At 47.5% G+C, this 21,706-nt stretch overlaps 8 protein-coding genes across 8 annotated transcripts; 5 read left to right on the top strand and 3 right to left on the bottom strand.

Moving 5' to 3' along the window:
• Positions 1 to 78: 78 nt before the first annotated feature.
• CNBH2230 (hypothetical protein) lies at positions 79 to 1,990 on the bottom strand (the record flags this gene model as incomplete). Its single annotated transcript, XM_768677.1, has 6 exons — positions 79 to 248; positions 310 to 576; positions 635 to 1,062; positions 1,108 to 1,148; positions 1,201 to 1,637; positions 1,696 to 1,990. 6 exons carry the CDS (start codon positions 1,988 to 1,990, stop codon positions 79 to 81), a joined length of 1,638 nt encoding a protein of 545 aa, XP_773770.1.
• A 358-nt stretch (positions 1,991 to 2,348) lies between these two features.
• Positions 2,349 to 5,024, top strand: CNBH2220 (hypothetical protein; the record flags this gene model as incomplete). Its single annotated transcript, XM_768676.1, has 18 exons — positions 2,349 to 2,388; positions 2,529 to 2,553; positions 2,604 to 2,642; positions 2,692 to 2,795; positions 2,853 to 3,073; positions 3,127 to 3,358; positions 3,413 to 3,557; positions 3,608 to 3,632; positions 3,687 to 3,741; positions 3,789 to 3,854; positions 3,906 to 3,936; positions 4,005 to 4,018; positions 4,068 to 4,174; positions 4,228 to 4,237; positions 4,290 to 4,371; positions 4,431 to 4,584; positions 4,639 to 4,936; positions 4,990 to 5,024. 18 exons carry the CDS (start codon positions 2,349 to 2,351, stop codon positions 5,022 to 5,024), a joined length of 1,683 nt encoding a protein of 560 aa, XP_773769.1.
• An 897-nt stretch (positions 5,025 to 5,921) lies between these two features.
• Positions 5,922 to 9,075, top strand: CNBH2210 (hypothetical protein; the record flags this gene model as incomplete). The annotated part of the gene is made up of 8 exons (XM_768675.1): positions 5,922 to 6,645; positions 6,698 to 7,143; positions 7,198 to 7,238; positions 7,292 to 7,719; positions 7,766 to 8,032; positions 8,086 to 8,401; positions 8,458 to 8,977; positions 9,037 to 9,075. The coding sequence occupies 8 exons, from the start codon at positions 5,922 to 5,924 to the stop codon at positions 9,073 to 9,075; spliced, it is 2,781 nt and encodes a 926-aa protein (XP_773768.1).
• A 348-nt stretch (positions 9,076 to 9,423) lies between these two features.
• CNBH2200 (hypothetical protein) lies at positions 9,424 to 10,957 on the top strand (the record flags this gene model as incomplete). The annotated part of the gene is made up of 4 exons (XM_768674.1): positions 9,424 to 10,178; positions 10,238 to 10,329; positions 10,410 to 10,662; positions 10,726 to 10,957. The coding sequence occupies 4 exons, from the start codon at positions 9,424 to 9,426 to the stop codon at positions 10,955 to 10,957; spliced, it is 1,332 nt and encodes a 443-aa protein (XP_773767.1).
• Positions 10,958 to 11,070: 113 nt separating this feature from the next.
• CNBH2190 (hypothetical protein) lies at positions 11,071 to 14,658 on the bottom strand (the record flags this gene model as incomplete). The annotated part of the gene is made up of 6 exons (XM_768673.1): positions 11,071 to 12,115; positions 12,173 to 12,302; positions 12,354 to 13,217; positions 13,270 to 13,845; positions 13,897 to 13,967; positions 14,021 to 14,658. 6 exons carry the CDS (start codon positions 14,656 to 14,658, stop codon positions 11,071 to 11,073), a joined length of 3,324 nt encoding a protein of 1,107 aa, XP_773766.1.
• Positions 14,659 to 14,781: 123 nt separating this feature from the next.
• CNBH2180 (hypothetical protein) lies at positions 14,782 to 15,577 on the top strand (the record flags this gene model as incomplete). Its single annotated transcript, XM_768672.1, has 2 exons — positions 14,782 to 15,144; positions 15,254 to 15,577. The coding sequence occupies 2 exons, from the start codon at positions 14,782 to 14,784 to the stop codon at positions 15,575 to 15,577; spliced, it is 687 nt and encodes a 228-aa protein (XP_773765.1).
• Positions 15,578 to 15,912: 335 nt separating this feature from the next.
• CNBH2170 (hypothetical protein) lies at positions 15,913 to 17,582 on the bottom strand (the record flags this gene model as incomplete). The annotated part of the gene is made up of 7 exons (XM_768671.1): positions 15,913 to 16,016; positions 16,067 to 16,140; positions 16,189 to 16,298; positions 16,357 to 17,216; positions 17,266 to 17,411; positions 17,476 to 17,497; positions 17,549 to 17,582. The coding sequence occupies 7 exons, from the start codon at positions 17,580 to 17,582 to the stop codon at positions 15,913 to 15,915; spliced, it is 1,350 nt and encodes a 449-aa protein (XP_773764.1).
• Positions 17,583 to 18,720: 1,138 nt separating this feature from the next.
• Positions 18,721 to 21,259, top strand: CNBH2160 (hypothetical protein; the record flags this gene model as incomplete). The annotated part of the gene is made up of 7 exons (XM_768670.1): positions 18,721 to 18,799; positions 18,847 to 18,881; positions 18,929 to 19,353; positions 19,404 to 19,463; positions 19,511 to 19,777; positions 19,827 to 20,198; positions 20,248 to 21,259. 7 exons carry the CDS (start codon positions 18,721 to 18,723, stop codon positions 21,257 to 21,259), a joined length of 2,250 nt encoding a protein of 749 aa, XP_773763.1.
• Positions 21,260 to 21,706: the final 447 nt, after the last annotated feature.

Below are 21,706 nucleotides of genomic sequence, written 5' to 3'. Positions count from 1 at the left end.
ATGTTTTATCGCGCACATCATACATATCGTACATATCATACATATATTGCAATATAACAGGATCATGAATTGCCAATCTTATTTCTGCTGACGGGCTTCTTCCACAAGCACATATGGCTTCTGTCTCTCCCTTTCGTTCCATCGCAACTTCCGTGAGAGCGAAGAAGCCCAGTCTGGGAAGGATTTGTCGGCATATAATATAATTGGGAACGGGTATTTCGAAGCTGTAACTTTAATATGATCTCCCTCTGTGACACATCCAACTGATGTCAGCGCCACCTCTCGTTTAGCTATCATGTGAGAACCCACGCTTCAACTCCAGGCGACTCCTTCCGTCAAAGCTGGTCCAAGCCGTGGTCCTCGAGTCGAAGGGCACACAAACCCGAATATCGATACTATCCTCCAAGACGACAGGTCTGAAGGAAAGCGTGTGAGGGCAGATTGGAGTTATGAGGATGTTAGATGTTTGAGGGGAAGTGAGTGATCCACCGGCTGATAAGGAGTAGGCCGTAGAACCAGTGGGTGTTGAAACCGTGAGCCCGTCTGCTTGTACAGTTGTCAAGTGATAGTCGTCACCTGAAAATGCACATTAGTGAAGAAATGGGAGGCTTCGAAAGCTAATGAAATGGCTTACCAAATAGCTCCAAGGAGCTCATGGATGAATTAGGACCTCTATCCACTACTAGCTCATTGAGGACTTCAAACTGTTCTTCGGGCTTCGTTGAATGACGCATGATTACATCTTCTTCACTCCCAGCATCCGACAAATGCGAGTCCATTTCTTCATCTTCCAAACTCTCCCAGCCACTCTTATGAACCCTTTTCTTAAGGGCAGTGGCACTGCCGTCCTTGATGATTCGACGCTTTTTGGCCTTGGGGCCATCGATATCGCCAGGAGTGCTCGTGCGATATACTGTACAGCAAAAGCGCATGCGAAGGCTGACTCGTATTCCATCACGAATAACCTTGTCGATTATCTCTTTGTAGTCCTTGAAATCAAATTTGGTCAAGAAGCCGAGGGAGCCAAGGGCAAAGGGAAGGACAGGAGGAACAATTCGTTGACTTCAGAGAGTTAATATTGATTGGTTTAATATTTTTATGACTCACAAAAGCCAAGAGGTATATAACACTGTTCCATCACCTCCGAGCTGACAAATACAGACTCAGCACCCTTAACTTACGTTGTATATTATAACCTACTGTTATGACAAGGTCAAATAAGTGAGGAGAGTTGGAACAAAGCTTGTATGTCCAGTACCTCAGTTGCCCCTCACCAACTGGGGTCGACGACCCAGAGGTGACTGGCCCCTCGTCTGTCGAAGACTCGTTTGGAGTGTTCATGGACGAGAGAGAGGACGAGGAGCGATTGCTAATCATTGGCTCAAAGAGTTCTGGATGGTCTCGCTGCAAGCCGGGGACATCGAACGCCTTCGAAGCCTCAAACTCAGAGTCTACATAGACCACCATGCCTCTCCCAAGTGATGCTGTACCATAACGATTGTTGGTTCCTCTGGGTATCGAAGGGCTCTTTTGCATGAGATGGAGAGTAAGCTCCCTTGTAAGAGAGACAAGTTGATTGTCGTTCACTTTAGTGACGATCAAAACATGCTGTATTCGAGAGCGCACAATCCTTCTGCCTAATATATAGTTAGGTTCAGCGGCAAAAAATCAGTTTGCTGATATTACAAAACTCACCAAGTTCCTTATTCATCTCTCTTACGCTTTGGGCGGTCTCTGCCAGCTGCTTGGTCAAACTTTCATCCTCTTCGTCTTCATCTTCATAATACGGAGTCTGGTTTTCAGGAGTTTTTTCTGACTGAGATTCATTTGAAAGTAAGGCAGCTAGGCATCTCTTTTTGAACAGAGAGTGGACGAAACACTGTGAGATTTTGTCGGGGTGTGGGGATGAAGTGGTGGGCGCAACCGAAGAAGCTTGCTCTCGCATGGGGCGGAAAGATTCAGAGGCCTTATCAGAGCTGATGGGAGACATGTTGATGGTTTAGGGGTATTTGGGTAATTCAGATGTAATGGAAAAGTGTTCTCGTTTTGACGTGTAGCGCAAGTATTGTCGGGAGCGAGGTGGAGAGTGGTTTTGTTACAATGACATCATCTGTGCCTGACATAGAACTCCATAAAAACAATTTATTTAATTTTAAAGGGAAGAATACGCGTTCTCCTGTTCCTCGCCTGTCAATGAAGTGCTCGGACCGCTCTTGTCCCGTGGTTGGTGTTCTATTCGTCTTTTTTTTTTTCTCTCTTGCCAGGTCATTCCACATTAAGTTCCTCCTGAAAACGCTCATCGGTGCATCTGCTGTATCAAAATATCGACATTCTTCTCAACTATCGCGATGGCCAACGAATCTGTTGAAGGGGGTAATTGGGGCCGAGGTAGGTCATCGACAGTCTAGATCGGTGGTGTGGCGCGAATGCGCTGAACAACGCGAAGAAGTAACGCATGTTGTTTGGTTCCAAGCAGAAAGGAAAGACATGTAATCTATGGATACAAAATGGCTAACAACAATGTCTAGTGTTGATTTGCGGAGGAACTGACTGGTGGGTCGTAACCAAATATCATATTGAGCCTTCACTGATTTTCAGATAAGGGCTACGAATGGTCGCAAGGAACGATCTTCTGGAAAAGTGTAAGTGAGCGAATCGTGATGATTTCAAAAACAATTGACGTACCTTCAGGCCTACGGATCTGATGGAACCCCATATTCTGAGGTCTCTATGTAATGTCAAAGCGAGTAAAATTATCACTGGTCCGTCGGCCAACTATGCCATTATATTAGATAGTGAGTGTATCTATCCTTAATGCTTTTTCAAGAAGCTAATGGTATCCTTTCTACCAGTCCATGGCGCAGCCTATCTCTTTGGTCGCCCTCCAGCTATGGTCCAATCCAATGGGGTCATCTCTGAAAACACACCTTTGAAGATATCTCCTTCGTCAGTTGGATCACCAAAGGGAACTAAATGGGTTAATGGGGCTGCTGGAAGGAGTCATTTCCTTTTGGTGGACAGTAACGGAGATGTATGGGGTTGTGGTAACAATGTTGTTGGACAAATTGGCGTGGTGAGCGACACCTAACTAACAGGGAAGAAATGCGAGCTAAGACCTCCTTACAGCCCGTTGCCATGGTCGTGGAGAAATTGACCAAAGTCGCCGGACCGTGGGTTAGGGACCCCGAAGCCAAGGTCGTCCAGGTCACTGCTGGGCACACATTTTCACTTTTTCTTACCTTCACCGGTCAGGTTTACGCTTCTGGTTCAAGTGAATTTGGTCAGCTCGGAAACGGCAAAACAGGCGAACGTCTCGTGAAAGCCGGAAAGATAGCATATGACATCGAGGTTCCTCCACGTAATTTATTTCGATGCTTGAAAACTCGTATCTATACTGACAAGCTTTCGCAAGGGCTTGTCCAAGGGCTTGAGAACGTCAAAATAACAGAAATTGCTTCCGGCAACCAACATTCGTTAGCTTTGGATGATAATGGATACGTCTATTCCTGGGGCTTTGCTGGCTACTCCAGGCTGGGTCTCCAAGACCAAAAAGACCGGTAAGACAAAGTTGTTTTTATTTCGCCCAAACTAACGCTGTCCGCGTAAGGCTGCTACCTACAATTGTCCCATCAGTACGTTGGAATAATTGTGGTCTGTGACCCCAGTAGCTAACAGACTCTCTACAGTTTGCGGGTAACAATGAGCTGACCAGAGCGCGGTCCATAGCCTGTGGTCCTACCAGTAAGCTCGCCGTTGATCGGAATGAAAATCATTCACTGTTCATCTAGGTTCCACGGTTGTGGACCGGCAGAATATGATTCTTATTGCTGGTAAATGGAAGCTCTCTGGCGATGGTGAGTCTTTAATCTGGAGCTCGATGGAGAGGCTTATATTTGCCTTGACAGGATCGACTGGGCAGCCTTATACTCGTTTCAAGTAAGAAAAGTTATGCTGCTATATATACCTGGGGACTTTTGCTAATGGTACATTCCTCCCAATGTCAGGCATATTCAAGATGGTGAGCCTGTACCTCGATTTTTTTTTGATATCATCTAATTATATCTCAGTGATGGCTTGCAAAGTGATCAAGACATCGTCGGGAGGCTGTACGCACTTCATCACAACGCCTGATCCCGAGGGTGGTGTCATGACTGTAGGCTTTGGGCAAGGTGTGGTAAGTGTGATCTAACAGTGGTGGCTTTATGCTAATTATCATTGTCACTTCAGTTGTATGGAGGTATGTCTTGTGGAGATTCACAAATTTGAAACTTGCTTATCGCTCCCTGCAGAACTTGGACTGGGATCTGATAGTGCCAAGAGCGCGACCAAGCCGCAGAAGATTATTCCTCTGTCTGGCGTTGACATGATCGAGTATGCTGTCTCAACGTTCAATAGGAGAAAATTATTGACATTTGTATTTCCTGTATCAGCGTTGTCGGCGGCGCGTTCTTCACTCTTTTCCTCGCCCGACCCAATTCAGCGCTTTCAGACCTGGACCGGTATCCGCTACACATTAATTCGGCATCTTTATGTTTGGTCTGCAATACAGATCATGAACAGGATGCTCCATTGGAATGTGAAAGAGTGTGTTAAAATTTTGATCTCAAGCCGATGTTCGGTACTAATAACTGGCTACAGTGCGATCAGCCTTACCATATCGGATGTCTCAGCCCACCGCTTTCTGCAGTACCCGAGGGTGAATGGTTCTGCCCGGAATGCGCCCTAGAAGCAGATGCTGGACCAGATGAGCCGTTTAAACCAGCTTTGGGTATCACTATCCCGAAACTGGCGAATGGCAAGAAAGGTGCTAAACAGGATGTAGTCGAGTCTCGTGGCAACCCTGAAGCTGCCGTCTCTGCGACTAACGGTGCTTTGACGCCGTCAAAATCTGTCAAAGGTGGTAAGAGGTCATGGGACGAGGAAAGAAGTGCGCAAGGTGAGCTGTTTCCTCTGATTCATATGTGTAACTGTATACTGAACATCGTATAGGGTCAGGCAAGAAGGCGAGGAATTCCAAGAATTAACCGGTTCGTCAAGGGAGCACACTGTCGGTGCCATCGGTGTTTGACTGTTGTTGCATGGCTCGTAGAGCTATACTACTGTAATTGCATACCTGCATGTTTTCTTGAACAATGATGCATTTTTCGGCTGGTGGTTTCTTCGTATGTAGTTGTGTGAGCTTTAAAGACTCTGCTGGGATGTCGGTTCAAATAAATGGTAAACTGGGAACGAAGGAGAGAAAAGTCCGAAGAGCGAAAGAAGACCCACCGCCCGACCATCGTCAGATCGTCAACAAACGTCATCGTCCGCTTACCACGTGCACGTTGTTACGTAATGTGAGGTGGATAAACCGCTGACTGTGATCCGAAATGACTCGCATCCGTCTCGGCCCGCCGAGATTACTGTTTGAGCGCCCATTTCACTTCTTTTCCGCCGTTACAACTTCCAAGACTAACTCCCTCCCCGCCCACCACAGCCCAGGGACCATAAGAACGCCATTCTCAAACAATATTAGGAAACACCACTATCCGCTGTTTTCTTCTCTCCTGGAATTTGGGTCGAGGTGGAGGTCCATCCCCATTCGTAACACCACCAGTCGGTATATGCGTCTTGAGAAACTCAAAACAGCGAACTGCGCATAGTATAAGAACGCTTGTAATCTCCCGCTCTTTTTAAATTCCTTGCCTCAGCCATAAATTTACAGCACAGGGTGAGTTCATGAAATATCTTGTCAATTCTGTATGCTAACTTGGATAATCGATAACCATTCTGGCTTTACCACAGCAGTCCAACTTAGACATTTTGGTGTCGCCCTCTTGCAGATAATTCGATATACTAGCCCTTGTACTTGACAACCAGATTTGGTCTATCATCTTAACCCCTTTTCAGTGATTTTCAGGATAAGCAACGTCTCATCCACAATGCCCGATACGCGTCCATCTACTCCTCCTCCTTCCTCTTCGGCCCGAGGTTCACGCGCTCCTCAACCTTCCCCATATCTAAATGTACCAACGACAGCTCGGATGCGCCATCCCGCCGCACCTTCTCCTCTATCCAAATGCGACCCGACGCTCGAAAACCCGAGATCCATTAGTGCGATGTCGTCCCCCGACCAAAAGTCACTTGCGGCACCTTCCACTTCTGCTCTGGCTATCCCTGAGGCATCACCTTGCTTTATTCATTCACATTTGGACAGACATGGCTCCCTTCAGGATTGGTTGAAGAATAAAAGCGTGAATAATAGGACACATTTTGTGCCCGATTCACCCACTTCTTCGAAAGCTCGCTCAAGTCACGGACAGCACCATCACAATAATACTACTGAACCAGTTCTCCAGTCCGACGTCCCATTTCCATCCCATAATAATCAAGAAAATATATCTTCGCCTCCTTCCGCGTCTCAACCATCCAGTCCCAGAGACAATGCGTCTCATGTTACTCTTTCCCGTAAGGGACCACTGTTCAATGGCTACGAATCTGATCAATCGAGCGTGAACGAATATGGGACAAGGACGCCTAACTTGTTGGCCGCGAGTGGTCTACTAGGTGATGGGTTACTGGAGGGCGACGAAGAAGGAAATGGGAGTCTAACGAAGCAATTGGCGGAAACTGCCCAGGGTGTCAGAGAAATGAGCAAAGAACTTGGTGGGTCATGCTAATCGAAGTCTTCCCATCCGATTATCTAACTCATACGTAGGCCGTACCAAGGTTCGCTCTCGAATCCAAAACGTTCTTATAGTGACGAAAGCCCGTGACAATCGGTTAATTAAACTCACTCGCGAGCTCGCCCTATATCTCATGCAAAAACGCCCGACGGCTTCACCAGACGGGAGCAGTAGTCGTCACGGTAATGGAACTCGTGGCCGAGGCTTAGTCGTTTATGTCGATGCTCAATTGCAGACATCGAAGCGATTTGATGCTGCAGGGCTTCAGCGCGAATATCCTCACCTTTTTGTACCGATGGCGAGACAGCGATCTTCTTCATCCGCGTCTGTCAACACCTTATCCCATATCTCAGCATTCTCATCAACAACTAGTATGGGTGAGGCCGCCAAGCAGGCAACTAACGGCGAAGGACAATTGAGGTACTGGACTAGCGAACTTTGTTCGGCTACTCCGCATTTATTTGACTTTGTCATCACTGTCAGTCCAAATGATTCGCTTTCAGATTCATTGCTGACACAAATGTCTCCTTAGCTTGGTGGTGATGGTACCGTGCTTTTCACGTCTTGGTTATTGTAAGCGCGTCATCGAGGCTGTTGTAAATGATTTTATTCACAACTTCTGTTAGCCAACGAATCGTTCCTCCAGTCCTTCCCTTTGCCCTTGGATCTTTGGGTTTCCTCACGAACTTTGATTTCTATGGATACAAGGAAACCATCGACAAAGTCGTAGACGAGGGCATTCGTGTGAATCTGCGCATGCGATTCACTTGCACTGTCTATCGAGCTGTAGCATCAGGAGATATTACTGTTTCCAAAGGCAAAAAACGGAAGGCAATCAAGAAGCGGGGGGGGGAGATTCTGATGAGCCGTGTGGATAAAGGAGGATGGGAAAGCTTGGAGGGACCTACACCAGCTGCATCGCCCTCGGACTTTGAGGGTGAAGACAAGGAAATCATGTGTTATTCAACCCGCCCTGTGGAGCAATTTGAGGTGTTAAATGACTTAGTGGTTGACAGAGGGCCCAGCCCTTACGTTAGCTTGTTAGAACTGTTCGGTAAGTGTTTTCAGGAAAGACAATATACTATACTGACTAATTATAGGTGATGAGCATCATCTCACAACTGTGCAGGCCGACGGCCTTACTGTTTCTACTCCCACAGGGTCTACGGCTTACTCGTTATCTGCTGGAGGTTCACTTGCTCATCCGCAGATCCCTGCTATTCTCATCACACCCATCTGCCCCCATACTCTTTCTTTTCGACCTATGCTGCTACCGGACAGCATGGAGTTGAGAGTATGTGTTCCATACAACTCTAGAAGTACTGCTTGGGCTAGTTTTGATGGTAGAGGCCGGGTGGAGCTCAAACGTAAGTGGCTCGATCCTACTCGCTATTTGCACCGCTGAGATGTAGACTTGCAGAGGGTGATCACATAAAAGTTACTGCATCAAAATACCCCTTTCCCACTGTCTGTGCTGACAAAGCCTCTACTGACTGGTTTTCGTCCATCTCCCGCACTTTGCGATGGAACGAGCGTGAGAAACAAAAATCCTTCGTGGTTGTGGAGGAAGCTAGCGATCCTCCGGAGAGGTCAAGAGACAGGAAGGAAGATGCGAAAGCGGGCTTGTTTGAAGAGGGTCGAGCCAAACAAAAATTTGAGAAGGATGCAAATGCTCGCGGGGATCTGGTGGAGAGTGAGGACGAAGAGGACGACGAAGAGATATTTGATATTGACGAGTAAGCGGTTTCAGACTTCTGACTTACACTGTTTTCACTGACCCTTGTGGTTATAGTAAATCTGGACCATCATCGCCTCCTGTACAGCAACAGCAGCAGCCAACCAAAAATGAGATGTTCCCACATCAACTCCATTATCTTCTCTCATCCCATCAAAATGGGCTAGAAACGCCGAACCGATTTGTTACGCCGTATTCAGCTCCTCCTGCACTATCACAGAGACACCTCGTGGAGGCTATCCACAAAGCTGAGATTGACGAAAAGGAGAACGAAAAAGGACAGCGTGATAGTACACGGGAAAGCCCGAGTGCATTACGAGTAGACAGATCTAGACATCTCAGCCAGTTAGGGAGGACAGTTTCGCAGAGTACAGAAGAAACTGAGGCCGAAGGAGTCGAGCGGGAAGAGGAGAAGTCGAGAAAGGAGGAGGAGACACCCAAACATGGACAACAACAACGCCATCATCATCATCACCACCATCATCATCATCATGGACATAAGCCGAAACGTACACCCTCGAACTTGGCTGAAAAGGTGGCTGATTGTAAAGCTAAGGCATTTGCATTTTTTGGACAGGTATGTCCATTGCGCGTAATACGCTGAAAATAAATTATGCTGATGATCCATATTTGTAGGATGACTCGGCTTCCGATTGCAGTGGTTCGGAGGAATAGGTTTCTGCAGATTGTACAATCGCTTGTGTGTAATAACATTGGATCATGGTCTGTCGATTGCTACCTGGTCGGTCTTGTGAATGCAGTACACCATTTGATATGTTAGTTATCTTGTAGATTGGGGTTCTACTGTTTTCGCAGACTAAACCTCATTTCATGTTTCAACGCATACCATCCTTTGATATTGGGCACCGACATGCTGCAAAGGAAGGAACCAGGACGTTACGGGTATTATTTGAGACTAACTCGCCAGCTCCTTGAATGCTGTTGTTCCATTTCGTCTTCTACATAATTACCATCGAGTCGATACCTTCTTCCTAGCCCTCTTTGGTAGTTCAAGCGGCTCTTATGACAGCTTCAAAGAACCCTTCTGCGGGTTCCTCCCGTCCTTCGAGTGATAAAGAACGCCCCCAGCGCCCTAAAAGTGACTACAGCGATATTTCGACCGAAATCGATTCTGACAAGGAAATTGCTGTTTGCAATTTTGGGAATGTGGAAAAGGAGAAGCCCGCGCCAAACCCGCTCCAGTATCCATTGCGAACTACGGGGGCAAAGAAAACAGTAAATCTGGAAGAGCATGATAAGAGGACCTCGGAAAGAAGGGAGATCAAACCATCCTCCGGAATCAATGCTAATAGAATGGAGGATGACACGGATAGCGACGTCAGCGATGATGACTATAGTACCGATATCACTGCAGTTGAGAGTGATACAAAAGTTGAGAGTTGGGAGAACAGGAGTAAATCTTCTTCCAGCAGAAAGCCAAAAAACTACTCCCCGTCGTCGAAGTCGAACACCAAGAAGCGGAGTAGACTTACACAAGAAGATTATCTATCAAGAAGCCAGAAGCTACACAATTCATATATCCAACGACCTCCAGTGTGGGCAAGCTGTTGCGGGGATTGCTCGAGGTGCTGGAAAGGTACATGGTCTTGGTGGGGTTGGAAATGGCTAGTCAGAAAATTGCCATTCCTGCTGGCCCTTGCCATGTTGTTGTGTGGAGCTGTATGTGCGGTAACTGGGCCACAAACCGGCATATGGGCATTGGAAGCGGGAGGATATAAGTTTGGTGGCTTGGGATGGTGTGATTCTCAAGAATCAAAGTAAGTGATCGATGAGTGCAGCTGGGATGTTAACCGACGGTCGTTTCCGACGGACGTAGCTGTCAAGAAGGTATCCTTTACACTGATGTTACCGCTAGTAGTCAGTGGCCTGCTATGACGGTCCCTATTCTTTTGTTGTGCTTTGGGTTTCGTACGTATCAGAAAAGACTTTTTTATGCTCGTTCTTTCTACTTAAAGCTGACATACACTATCTCTCGCTTATGTTTACAGTGGCTATTATTCAATTGACATTTCTCCTTTTCACTTTTTTGTTTGTTCGACACATTTTTCTATCCTGTTGTTCAGACCCAGAGTCTCAAAGTCAAAATGTCAGATCCCAGAAGCAGAATCCCCGTAGAGTGAAATCGTTGATATGGTTCGAAAGGATAATGACTTTCTGCGGCATTGCGTACTCAGTAGTGGCCGTTATCCTGGCGATCTGGGTTAGTCAAACAAATGCAGAGGGAGACGTGGGTTATAAATTGTGAGCTGGTTTGTCAGGATGATGGAAGCCGTTGACGAGGCTGAAATCCCTTATTCACTTGAGATCAACGTTCCTCCTTGTCTCCCCACTTGTATGGTTCTTTCTGTCGATATCTTATCGTTCTAGGTGGGCGTATAATTCGGACGCTTTTTTATCGTCGGCTTCTCTCCGGCAAAAACGTGGAGGCAAATATGAAGAGACCTCTTACGAAGATCCGGATGAAGATGAAGTCATTGTGTCAAGGGATGGCATTGACCCCGTTGGAAGGCCGAAGAGGAAATTAAGGAAGTACTGACATTCGCCAGACACCCATATAGGCGCTACATGAATTGATAGATCCTTGAGAGGTATCACGTATGCTTGATATTAGTGATATACAACAAATCTGCATTTTCCCCTTCGCTTCTCTCAGAAGCCCATATCCATTCCCATGCGCCCCCATTTTTCACCGATCTCTCCGACTTTCACCACTACCCCAGCCGCTTCGGCTTTGATCTTTCCTTCAATTCTTCCTCCTTGACCTACACTGACCTCACCACCCTCGCTTTCTACCTTGAATACCCCACTTGCCCACTCTCCTACGGCCATCACTAGCGCAGACTTGTCCATTGCCAAAGTCCTACCTCCGTCCAGGTCAACAGAGACGTCTAGACAGACCAACGTGAGTTCCAGGGCAGCAGAAAGGACTTGGGCCTCGGCACGAGAAGGATCTATACCCTCTTCTCCACTCAACAAGGGCCTTGGTGGATGCCTGATTCCTATTGTCATTGCAAGCTCAAGTGCTTCTGGGCAAATGACACTCAGCCATAATGGTGAGTACCTTGCAGCGTCTAACATCAATGCCAACGCCATCATGAATTTCTCCATAGCCATAGGGAAAAGAACCAAACCCGCCCCAGCAGCTCTATAGCGAGCACCCAGCATTACTGCTCTCTCTTCACGAATGGAAGAATCCTGAAAATGTTGCCAAAATCGGTTGATGAGGGGGAGGATGAAGATCTCGGCTGCAATGTCTTTGAACGCTACCACAGGAGGAGGTCGAGCAAGTTGGCCCATTTGCGAGGATGCGAGAGAGTTGACAGGTGCAACCTTTGGCCGCCTGATTTCGCCCACCCGTAGGCGCTTTTCACGAGCCAACTCTGGCACGGTTTCTTCACCTTTGCTGGCACCTTTTGACAGAATAAGATTCCGTACCCCGTCAATGGCTTGGTCAAGTTGGTCGTCGGGGCCATAGCCCAATAACGGGTTTGAAGGGACATCTGCGCTGCTAATGTATTTGCTATGTAGCGTTGGAGGAAGTGTCTTGGAAGGAAAGTCGATGGATCGAGTTGTACGAGGTGTTTGAGGGACAGAGAGACCCGCGAGTTCTCGCGCCCCCATAGCGAGGGCCGTGAGAATAGAAGCCTTGTGTTGTAATGAGAATTGAGAGTTAAAATATTGCTCACAGAGGAATCTAGATGGTCGCAGTCAGTACGTCGAGTGGTGATTCAGACCTTCAGGAGAGACTTACGGTGCCACCTGTTTGGGAGCACAAGCGACCAATGCATTTAACAACCCTTGCTTCTTTTCTTCAAAGTCTTCTATATCAAAACTGTCGTTTAGTCCCAAAACCATCAGAGTGACACCAACTGCATTCTCGGCTACAAAACAGCATAAGTGAGCATTTCTTTTCGCCATCACGATAAACTCACCAAGCTCAGTGCCAAACTCTCTCTTTGCACGAACAAGACCTTCGCCCCAACTCAGACCCATCTCCACATTTTCTGGCTTATCCCTCTCCTTCAATAGTGCCACCAGCTGCGGTATGTATACAGGCCTCGTAACCTTTTTCTTGTTGGCTTCGTCCAATCCTAGGGACGGGTCGGCAGCAATTTCGTCGAGGTACTCCGGGGTGGGCGATGGGGCTCGCGAAGAAGAGGGAGATGAAGAGGCGTAGCCACTGAGAGGATCGTCCTGTTGGTCGGGATCAAGCATTACGACCTTGGGTCTCTTCTTTCGTGGTTTGGGTGAAGCTGGTTTGGTATTGGCAGGTCTAGTAGCCCGGCGACCTAGCGAAGATTCAGGCACTGGTTGTGGCTCGACTGTGGGAGAGGATGGAATATCTTTCCAGCCAAGCAACCATTGTTCGTCATCGTCGCTGGTTAAAGCATTCGCATCCTTGACTCCGACATTGCCTCTTAACCATCTACTCTCCTCTCTCCCGTCGCCATTCCCGTCCCACATACCTTTGAACTTGAGTCGCACACTTCCGCTTCTAGTGGCTGTCGTCTTGGGCTTCGTGTCCTCGTTGTCTTCGTCAACCTCTAGCCCTTTCCGCAGTTCCTCAATTTCGTCCTCTTGCTTCTTTTTCTCCGACTGATCAACCTCGGTATCCGGTATTGTAAGTTCACTCATAATCTCACCAACCACCATTCCTAACCGTCGTATGGAAGGATCAGGATGTGACAGATACGATTGGAAGGCAAGAATAAACCGAGAACGGTGTGAGAGTTGAATTAACCAAGGAGAGTATGTCGGGAGTAATGAAAGCGAAAGAAGTAAGACATGTGTTAAACCTTCAATGTACACATTTAGTGGCTTTGCGTTGACACCTGAACAAGCACTTACTAAATTGTTCAGAGAACATTGAAAATTTGACGTATTTTGGGTCCGTCCAAGTGTCTACTACGATCTCGATAAAAGCCTTTACCGCCACATCTCCTCCTTGCGCGATCCAACCCACGATCAATCTATTCCGTGCTTGCTCTCTCCACTCTCCTAGTCTCATACGAGACTTTCCTTTCTTTGCCACTACGCTTTGCACTACTGCTTGCCAAGCTTCATTGCCGACTTCGGCGCTGCCAATGATTAACTGGAATACCTGGACAGCGCGTTTGACACGCTCATCCGGTTTGTGTGGTTGCAGTGGATTGGCGGGGTCAATTAAATAGAACGATAAGTGCGTGGTAAGGGCGTTGATAAAGGCCGAGAGAATCGACGAAGGCAAGGGGAGGAACACGGATGGTAGAAAAGTGGGTGGATAAGGAAGTGAAGGAGAAGAAGATGGTGGGTGAAGATGTGAAAGCAGCGGTGGTAATAGAGGGAACAATAAAGATGGAGATCTAGAGGAGGTATTAGGAGATTGGGAAGTGAGCAGACCGATGTTGGAAAGCTTCTCGATAACTAGCCTCAAAGGTGTCACATCTACAGAGGTTGTCAGTTTCATAGGCAACACTCAAACAAAAAGTTACTTGCCCGGTGATGGACGTTGTGACATCTCATACAAGAGATTTTCCAAATGCCTTACTAATCTATCAAAATAGGGTCTTTCTATAATGTTAGAAGAAATTTTGTGTCAGTAAAGGCTTCTGGCACTTACCTTGATAATAAAGTGACTGGGACGTCTATCTTGACTGCTTCTTCCAGCTCCCATCTTCCAATGGCATTTCCCGTCTTGGCCGGAATGCCGATGATTGACCTTAAAGCATCTTCCCATTGTAAGATCTTCACTCCATCCTTGTCCTCCTTTGTTATCCCTTCTTTATTTGGAAATACAGTACAGTAAAGGTCATCTAGTCCAAACTCTGTCGATAACGTATCAAGCAGAGATATGAAAAATGACCTCATCGGTTTCGGAAGAGTGGGATAATTCTGTTTTGGCGCATTGAGATATGAAGGAAGGGTGAAGTAGGAGACCAAGGCGATGTTCCTTCGAATCTCTAAGCCTTCGACTTTTTTCTGCGGGACGAACAGTTCCCGCACTAGCTCTTGGTTTCGGTCATCGAGAATAGAGACAAAATGTGGCAGAACATCTTGAAGTAGCAGATTTTGCACGGCTGGGAGGTATCGTGCCAAAGCTTTGAGGTCTGTCAAAGGGATCGAAGATGGCGGTAAAGATGTGGGGTGTATGTGTAAGGTCGAAAGAGTTGAGGAAATCCGGAAGGTCAAGTCTTCGAGGGAAGGCGTTGGGAGACGTAGGAAGTCGCGTAGTTGTTTAAGGGTGTCTTCAAAGGCCATTATAACACTTGGATTGGCTGAAACGGCTGTAGTCAGATCACATCACATCACTCATTATTGCTGGTAATTGGCTTATAAGGGCCAGTGAAAGTTGATTATTTGAAAGGTATCTCGGTAGAATTGATGATGTGGAAGGAGACCACGTCACAACATCGCGAGCTACTCTTTATTACCGTCTGGAAGAACGCGAAATCGAGCATCAACGACAATCTGATTCAACTCTGTCAACAATACTCGTCTTCTAAGGCTATCTTGTATCTCCACCACCAGATAATATCTAACCTTGGTTCCCAGGGAATGTCGTCTCTGCTCGAAGACTCATATACCGCCCTGCCTCTCTCTACCACCAAAAGCCAACCCTCTCCTCCTATCCAGTCGTATCAGCTCCGCCAATCCATATGTGAAGTTGAGACAGAGCTTCTCATCCAGACATTCGACGATCGAATATTGGCCATTGTCACTCAGAATGGCAAAGTAGGATGCCTTGTAAGTTTCTCCATTTTCGTCCAGTGATTAGTGCTGATTCCGTGCACAAAAGACCCAAGCTTCCCTCCCACAACAAATACCTCTTCCTCCTCCAACTGTGCCTTTACAGTCCAATGGTCATCCTTCAAATCTACACATTCTCTCTATTCTTCCTCCGCCCCCCCATTCAGCATGTCTCACACCCCTTCTAGGCTCACCACCCCAGCAAACTTTGCATGAGCTGTATGTTTCTCAAATAGCAACTCTTGTCTGGTGGGCATTGCAAACTAGCGGTCAGATGAGAAGACATGTGGTAGTAGGCTTGTCCCTCAAGCAGAATGGAAGAAGGGCGCGTGATGAAGACGATGCTAAAGAAGAGGCTCTTGTAGAAAGCGAAAGAGAGAGGTATGCTGGAATCATGGACATGGTATCTCGATGGCCAGGCCCAGAGTAGAGCATGGAATTAAACCTGAAGTAAATACATGCATATTATCTTCCTGCTATCAAAGAAGCTTGTACAAAATAAAATGCATGTCCTCCGGGCCAAGCCAAAGGGAAACTAAAACAAAGACTGGAATGTCGTATATAACAAATGTCCGTACATAGCTGCGCGAACCAGCATCTCCCTACCAGCCGCCCACGCGGAATCCTGCCTGCGAGTATTGTATATGAAGGGAAAAGGATTTGAAAAGTCAGATAAAAGGACGTGAAATCGTCCAAAATCTAAATGCCAAATATGGTCGTATCTTCGGAATGTCATGCTGTCATGTTAAAACGTGTCAAATTAACTCATGCCTTTCTGCGCGCAGCTGGATATTGAAAGTCTGGCTGTTGTTGTCGTGCAAAATTGGAGGCCTCGTTCTCTTTTTCGGCCGCCATAGTAGCCTCGGTAACTACACACCAGTATTAGCGTCACATCTCAAGAGGCATACAATCAGCTTACTATTTCCGATACCAGCACGAGTACCCCATCCAGTTTCATGCAAAGTAAACAATGCGTACAGTTTCATGATCGCACTGCCACACTGTCAGCAACGCTCAAAGACAGACCGTCACACGACTTACAAGTAGTAACCAAAGGCAATGAAAGCGGGGACGTAGATGATGTGTTTAGGGTTGTTCCACAAATGTGGTAAGAGCTTGAGCGTTCTTGTGCACATCAGCCAGACGAGATACTATTGAGTTGTCAGCCGTGAATCATCCTACGATTAATCTTCGAAGACAGCCACTCACAGAAACGACAATATCCCAAGCTGCAAGATGGTAGCCACCGTCCAAAACGTCTTTTGTACTCTTGACGATCAAATAGATGACCAGACAAGGTCCGACGAGAAGGGTTAGGGGGTTAATAAACTTGTCAATCATAGTGTAGGCAACATAGGGGTGCTTTGTCCAGACATATCGCTCAGTGAAGATTGATCGGAAATCGGATCGCCAAGTGTTCCGAGTCCATCTCAGGACTTGCAAAAGGAAACGCCAATTGGGCTTCATAGTAGAAAGCAGTTCAGCTTCTTTGCAGACTTGGACGTAGGTGTTCCAGCCGTGAGACACCATCCATCGAGTGAGGAACTTGTCATCGCCAGAGTTAAGGTGGTATTTGCCAAGCCAGAAGTCATTGGTGAAACCGTGGAGGAAATCGGGATCTTTGAGGATGATAGTACGGTAGGCAGCCGTTCGGCCAGAAAGACATGGGATACCACCGTCAATGTGTGTAGAAGAAGCAATCTCAATGTTTCGAATGGTCAATCGAAACGCGGCAAGGACTTCCCAAACAGTCATCCGTGAATTGACTGCCTTAACTCGCTGACTTGTCCCAACGCCTCCAATTTGCTGATCCTCGAAACAAGCAAGAACATAGGGCAACAAAGTCTCCGGCCAGATAGCATCGTCATCGGCAAAGACAATGATATCTGTGGTGGTGTTACGAATGCCGTGGGACATTTGGAGACGTTTGTTGGCGGCAGGGACGGTAAGGACACGGATACGCTCGGGATCGACTTGGTTTGCAAGGTCTTGCAGGGGGCCTTCCATCTTGGCTTCGGTAACAATGATGATTTCCTTGGGGTTACCAGCAAGCCATGACTTGGCAGCATCTGGACGAGAGTGAGACTTATAGAGCGGTGTTTGATGATATAAACTTACCCTTAAACTCTTCACCGGCGTCAATGGTGGGGACGATGATTGTTACATCTTCATGTGCAACATAGGTGGGGTTTTCGGGTAATGGAATGGGACGGTAGGTTGCCCTAGCTAGAAGACGGATGATGTACCAGAGGTATCGGTAGAATCTGTTCAGTCGTTAGAAAAACGCCTCAAGCATCCAAGGACAAGATAAAACAACGCGGGACACACCCAATAACACCAAATGGCACGACTGTTCATGGTAAGCGCGGATTCTGCACCGTGGAAAACAACGGCTACGTACAGACTGGGAATTTGTCTGCTGTGAGATATAACATCTTACCAGCTGTCCGTTATCCAAAATGGTCAACCTAAGGTATGAAATTGATCGCGCGATTGTTGCGTGCCGCTTCCTCGTGACTTGTTGTTTCCACGGATGGTGTATAGGAAGAGTAAGGATAAGGAAGCGTGGTAGACTATAAGGCGACTATTGCGTTAAGAGCGGAGGGGCAAAGAGAGTGGGGGGAAGAGAGGGCGGGGCGGGATTTGCTGAATGGGCGTCGCCGCTAGGATGCAAGGAGAAAGAGTGAGGATCTGGTGCAAGGGAAAAAGGGAAGAAATGTCTGAGAAAATGGTGTTAGCGCGGAAGGGAACTAAGCACAGCAAGGGAGCTTTTTCTGGAGCCAGGCCTTGCAAGAAATAATCCCGGGCTATAAACTACCCTTGAGGTAGCGTTCGTTGTAATAATAGACGCGGGCCTGTTTTTCGCCAAACAGTGACCCATGTATCAACATTAGTTTAGCACTCAGCATGTATGTATAAGTCGTGTGATACCATCTTTGCAACTAAGCAAGCAACATATACTGCATCCCTTTATAAGCTGAACGTGCAGCCCAACAGGAAGGCGAAAACGATCACGCCACACCATGGAGGACCCAGCGCGAGGAGCAGCAGCGCAAGTACACCATTCAGCAGTCAACAACACCGACAAACACACAGCTCAACGAACGTTCCCTGTCGAGTCGAAGTTATGCATCGCTCATAAAACAACTCATAACATCATATCGACTTATTAATATACGGAATAATAGGCGTCCACCCTTTACACTCGGCCCTTGATAGAAATCGCGAACCCAGATAGTAAAGCGGGGCAAAAGATCAGACAGTAGACCGTGCGCCTCGTTTGAACATTTAACTCGAGGTATGTGGATTCGCAAGTAGCTGGCGAAGGCATTGGAATGATATTTTTCTGAGACGGTAGAAAGATAATACGCTATTTATATGAAGAACACCACATACGCAAGAAGAATGGAGACGGAGACAAGAGGTTGAGAATGTGAGCGGAGAAGGGTGCAAGTCCGCTGCTGGATTCGCGTCTGGCTGGCAAGGGCGCGGTCTGAGCATATCAATTTCGTTCGTTGCGTTGTTCAAGGCTGCGCGTGTCTGTTTGTCCACCACTATCCCATCCATCCCAGAATGCCCTCCCCCACAGCTGTAGCACATGCAAAAAGGCTCTCCATAGCAAGCAATTCTCCGAAGGGCAAGATGGAGCAGTGTAAGATACGTCAATCCCTATCGTACTCCCCGCTGACAGCTCTGTAGTCACCTTCACTCTGGGCAAGTTGGATGCTGGCATGGTGAGTGCAGAGACACCTAAAAGCGCACGATGCTTAGATTATTGCAGGCCATTCTTCTTGGACCAAACGCTCACCTGCTGGAGTTCCCGTCACTCCTCTTACCCACCCCATCACCTGACGCACCCCCTCTAAGTCCTGGATCTATTCTCACCATCACAGTCTCTCGTGATCTCGCTGCTGAATATGCCGCTCAGAAAGCATTTAAAGAATTACAGGATTCAATTTTGAATGCTTTCAGCATCCCTCCGAAGGTTCCCGTTGTGAGGCTTCGAAATGTTACGCAGACAAATGTCACTGTTGAATGGGATAGGATAGATGTCGGTAGCGCGGAGTTCAGAGGCTTGGAAATGCATCGGAACGGGCAGCGTTGGGGAAGGGTAGGAGGAGAGTATGGTGGAGGAATACAGGAAAAGACCGAATGGAAGACTGGCGGTCTTCAAAGTGGTGAAGAGTACACTTTCCAACTTGTCTTGTAAGTGCTCTCGATATTTAGCATGGAACCTATCTCCAACGACCTCGTAGGAAAACTACAGCTGGTACATATCCCTCAAACATAATTCGTGTTAGGACACATACCATGGAGTGAGTTACAACGGTCTACGTGTCTCCAACTGCTCACAGCTATGTAGCAATCTCACTGGTCTTTTGATATGTTTTGGCCCTATGCACCCACCACAACTCGTGGACCAGCTTCGTCACTGCCTGCGGCAGATTGGAGCTCGCGAATCTCCTCAAGTTGCGCTTGATACCACACACTTTGTTTGCACCACCCCAATGGTTGGCAGTGACGAGCATGGTCGAGGGGGCGGAGTGGACCCCGAATACCAAGAAGCGTTGAGGATGAATTTACCCGTTGTTGGGCCAGGATGGTTGTTCGCTGTCGCCGATCAACGCAAGTACGTCATGTCTAGTTACTCATGATTGTTCAACGCTAATGTTACATAGACTGTTCCCTATCTCCAACTACATTCTTCCATCTCTACCATCCAACGCTTCACTTGACACCGCTCCACCACCCCCTTTCCGACGGCCCTCCCCACTCAAGCGTGCCTCGCTTCCAATTCCCTCCGCCCCCCAATCACCCATCAGGGATGATGACGACGCCCCAAGATCGCCTAGCCCAGAAACTATTGCTAGAATGAGCATGGTTCCGGCTTCACCCACATTGCCCAGCCATGCTCCAGGTGACTTTAGTGAGCAAAGAAGAGAAAGTTTGGGAGCTGGTGAGGTCCCCCGAGTGAAAAGCCCCAGACCAGAAGCCCAGGATGCCCCTAGGTCTAGGAGTCCTAAGCCAGAGGCCGATGGAAAACTCGATAGGTGAGTATATGTAATCACTTCAGGCAAGTATTTTGCTCATGAAAGACAGAGGCTTCAAGTTCCCGCTTTCCAGCCCTGCTTCTGCCGCCTCCTCATCCTCCCAATCATCCCCCCTTTCTGGGAGTCAGTTTACCTCTCCCACCGCTGGAGAAGCGCAAGTGCCCGCGACGGACCCCGCGTCAACGCTTGTGTCGACCCCCGGAGACGCTCAAGCCACATATGATTATGCAGACATCCCTTTGCAAACAGTCTCCCCTCCTGCCGAAATTGAAGAAGAAGTGAAGGGAATCAGCACGGAGCCTATAGTCGTGGAAGAACCTCGCGGCGCGACGGAACAACTTCCGATTAAGACTGAGTTGCCTGTCCAAATCAATGGACAGCAGGAAAGGGAAGGAGGGAAGGCACAGACTATCGATGAGGCAGTGAAGGAGTTTGAAAACGTTGTCTCTGGGGGCGCGAGCAATCTCCACGCAGAGTCAATTGCGTCGCCTATTCCCATTGAGAATGTGGAGACGGCCACTCACCCTGATGCCGAATACCATGCAGCCGACCTTCCACAGACTGAACCATCAAAGAATCCTGAGCCTCTTGAGCATCGTGCAGCTCCCTCAGAAGAAGCGCTTTCCGAAGAATCAACCGCAAAAAAGGCGGAAGCAAATGTACTTCCAGAGGTCGTTGAGAGTGTGCAACTAATTCCGGTTGAGGATGGAACAGCTGGGAAGGACATGGACTTAGAATCGAGACCCGCAGAGGACATTGTGAAAGCAAACAGCTCCCACTCACCCGCCAAGAAGGAGGAAGATACACCTTCAAACATTGAGCAACCCAAAGAAGCTATAATTGCGGAGTCAGAGCCTCAATCTGATATTATTCCCGAGAATGCGACACCAACAGCGTCAACTCCGGCAAGAAGCAGCCAAAGCACTCCCGTCTCAAAGTCGCAGAAGAAAAAGAACAAGAAGAAGAAGAAGGCGCAGGCATCAGCTGCTGCTGCGGCTCCTCGAGAGGAGTCTGAAGCGAACGGTAATGGAGAGGGATTGGAGGATGTAGACCTGAATTAAGCTGGCCTTCTCGTCTTGGGAATGCGTCGCATGTATATTAATCAGGATATGGGTTCTGAAGAATGTAAATGTGATCTGTGCAACTAATAGTAATTTTAGCTACCATCATTAGTCATCCGTCTACTATTTCAAGCATTTCTACACATCGATATCACCTGGTGGCTGCCATCAATCAACAAGGCTGATGTTACCGCCGATGATAGCTGGAAAACGGATTACAAAGAAAAGGCTGGAGACTCGAAGCTACTAATAACTAGAGAGAGATTTGGTCATTATTAAGATTATTTATCAGCCTCATGGGCTCCACATTTATTTGATTTTTCGAAAAGCGGACGGCATTACTACTTTTTAGCAAGGACTAACAAAATGAGTGTAGATAAAATGACAAACTGTTGTGATTGGCAAATTGTTGTTGGCATGTGAATATCCAACCGAGGACATGCCATT

This window comes from Cryptococcus neoformans, chromosome 8 (genome assembly GCF_000149385.1).
Source record: "Cryptococcus neoformans var. neoformans B-3501A chromosome 8, whole genome shotgun sequence".
Taxonomy (NCBI): domain Eukaryota; kingdom Fungi; phylum Basidiomycota; class Tremellomycetes; order Tremellales; family Cryptococcaceae; genus Cryptococcus; species Cryptococcus deneoformans.
This window is presented reverse-complemented; position numbering and strand designations above follow the sequence as displayed.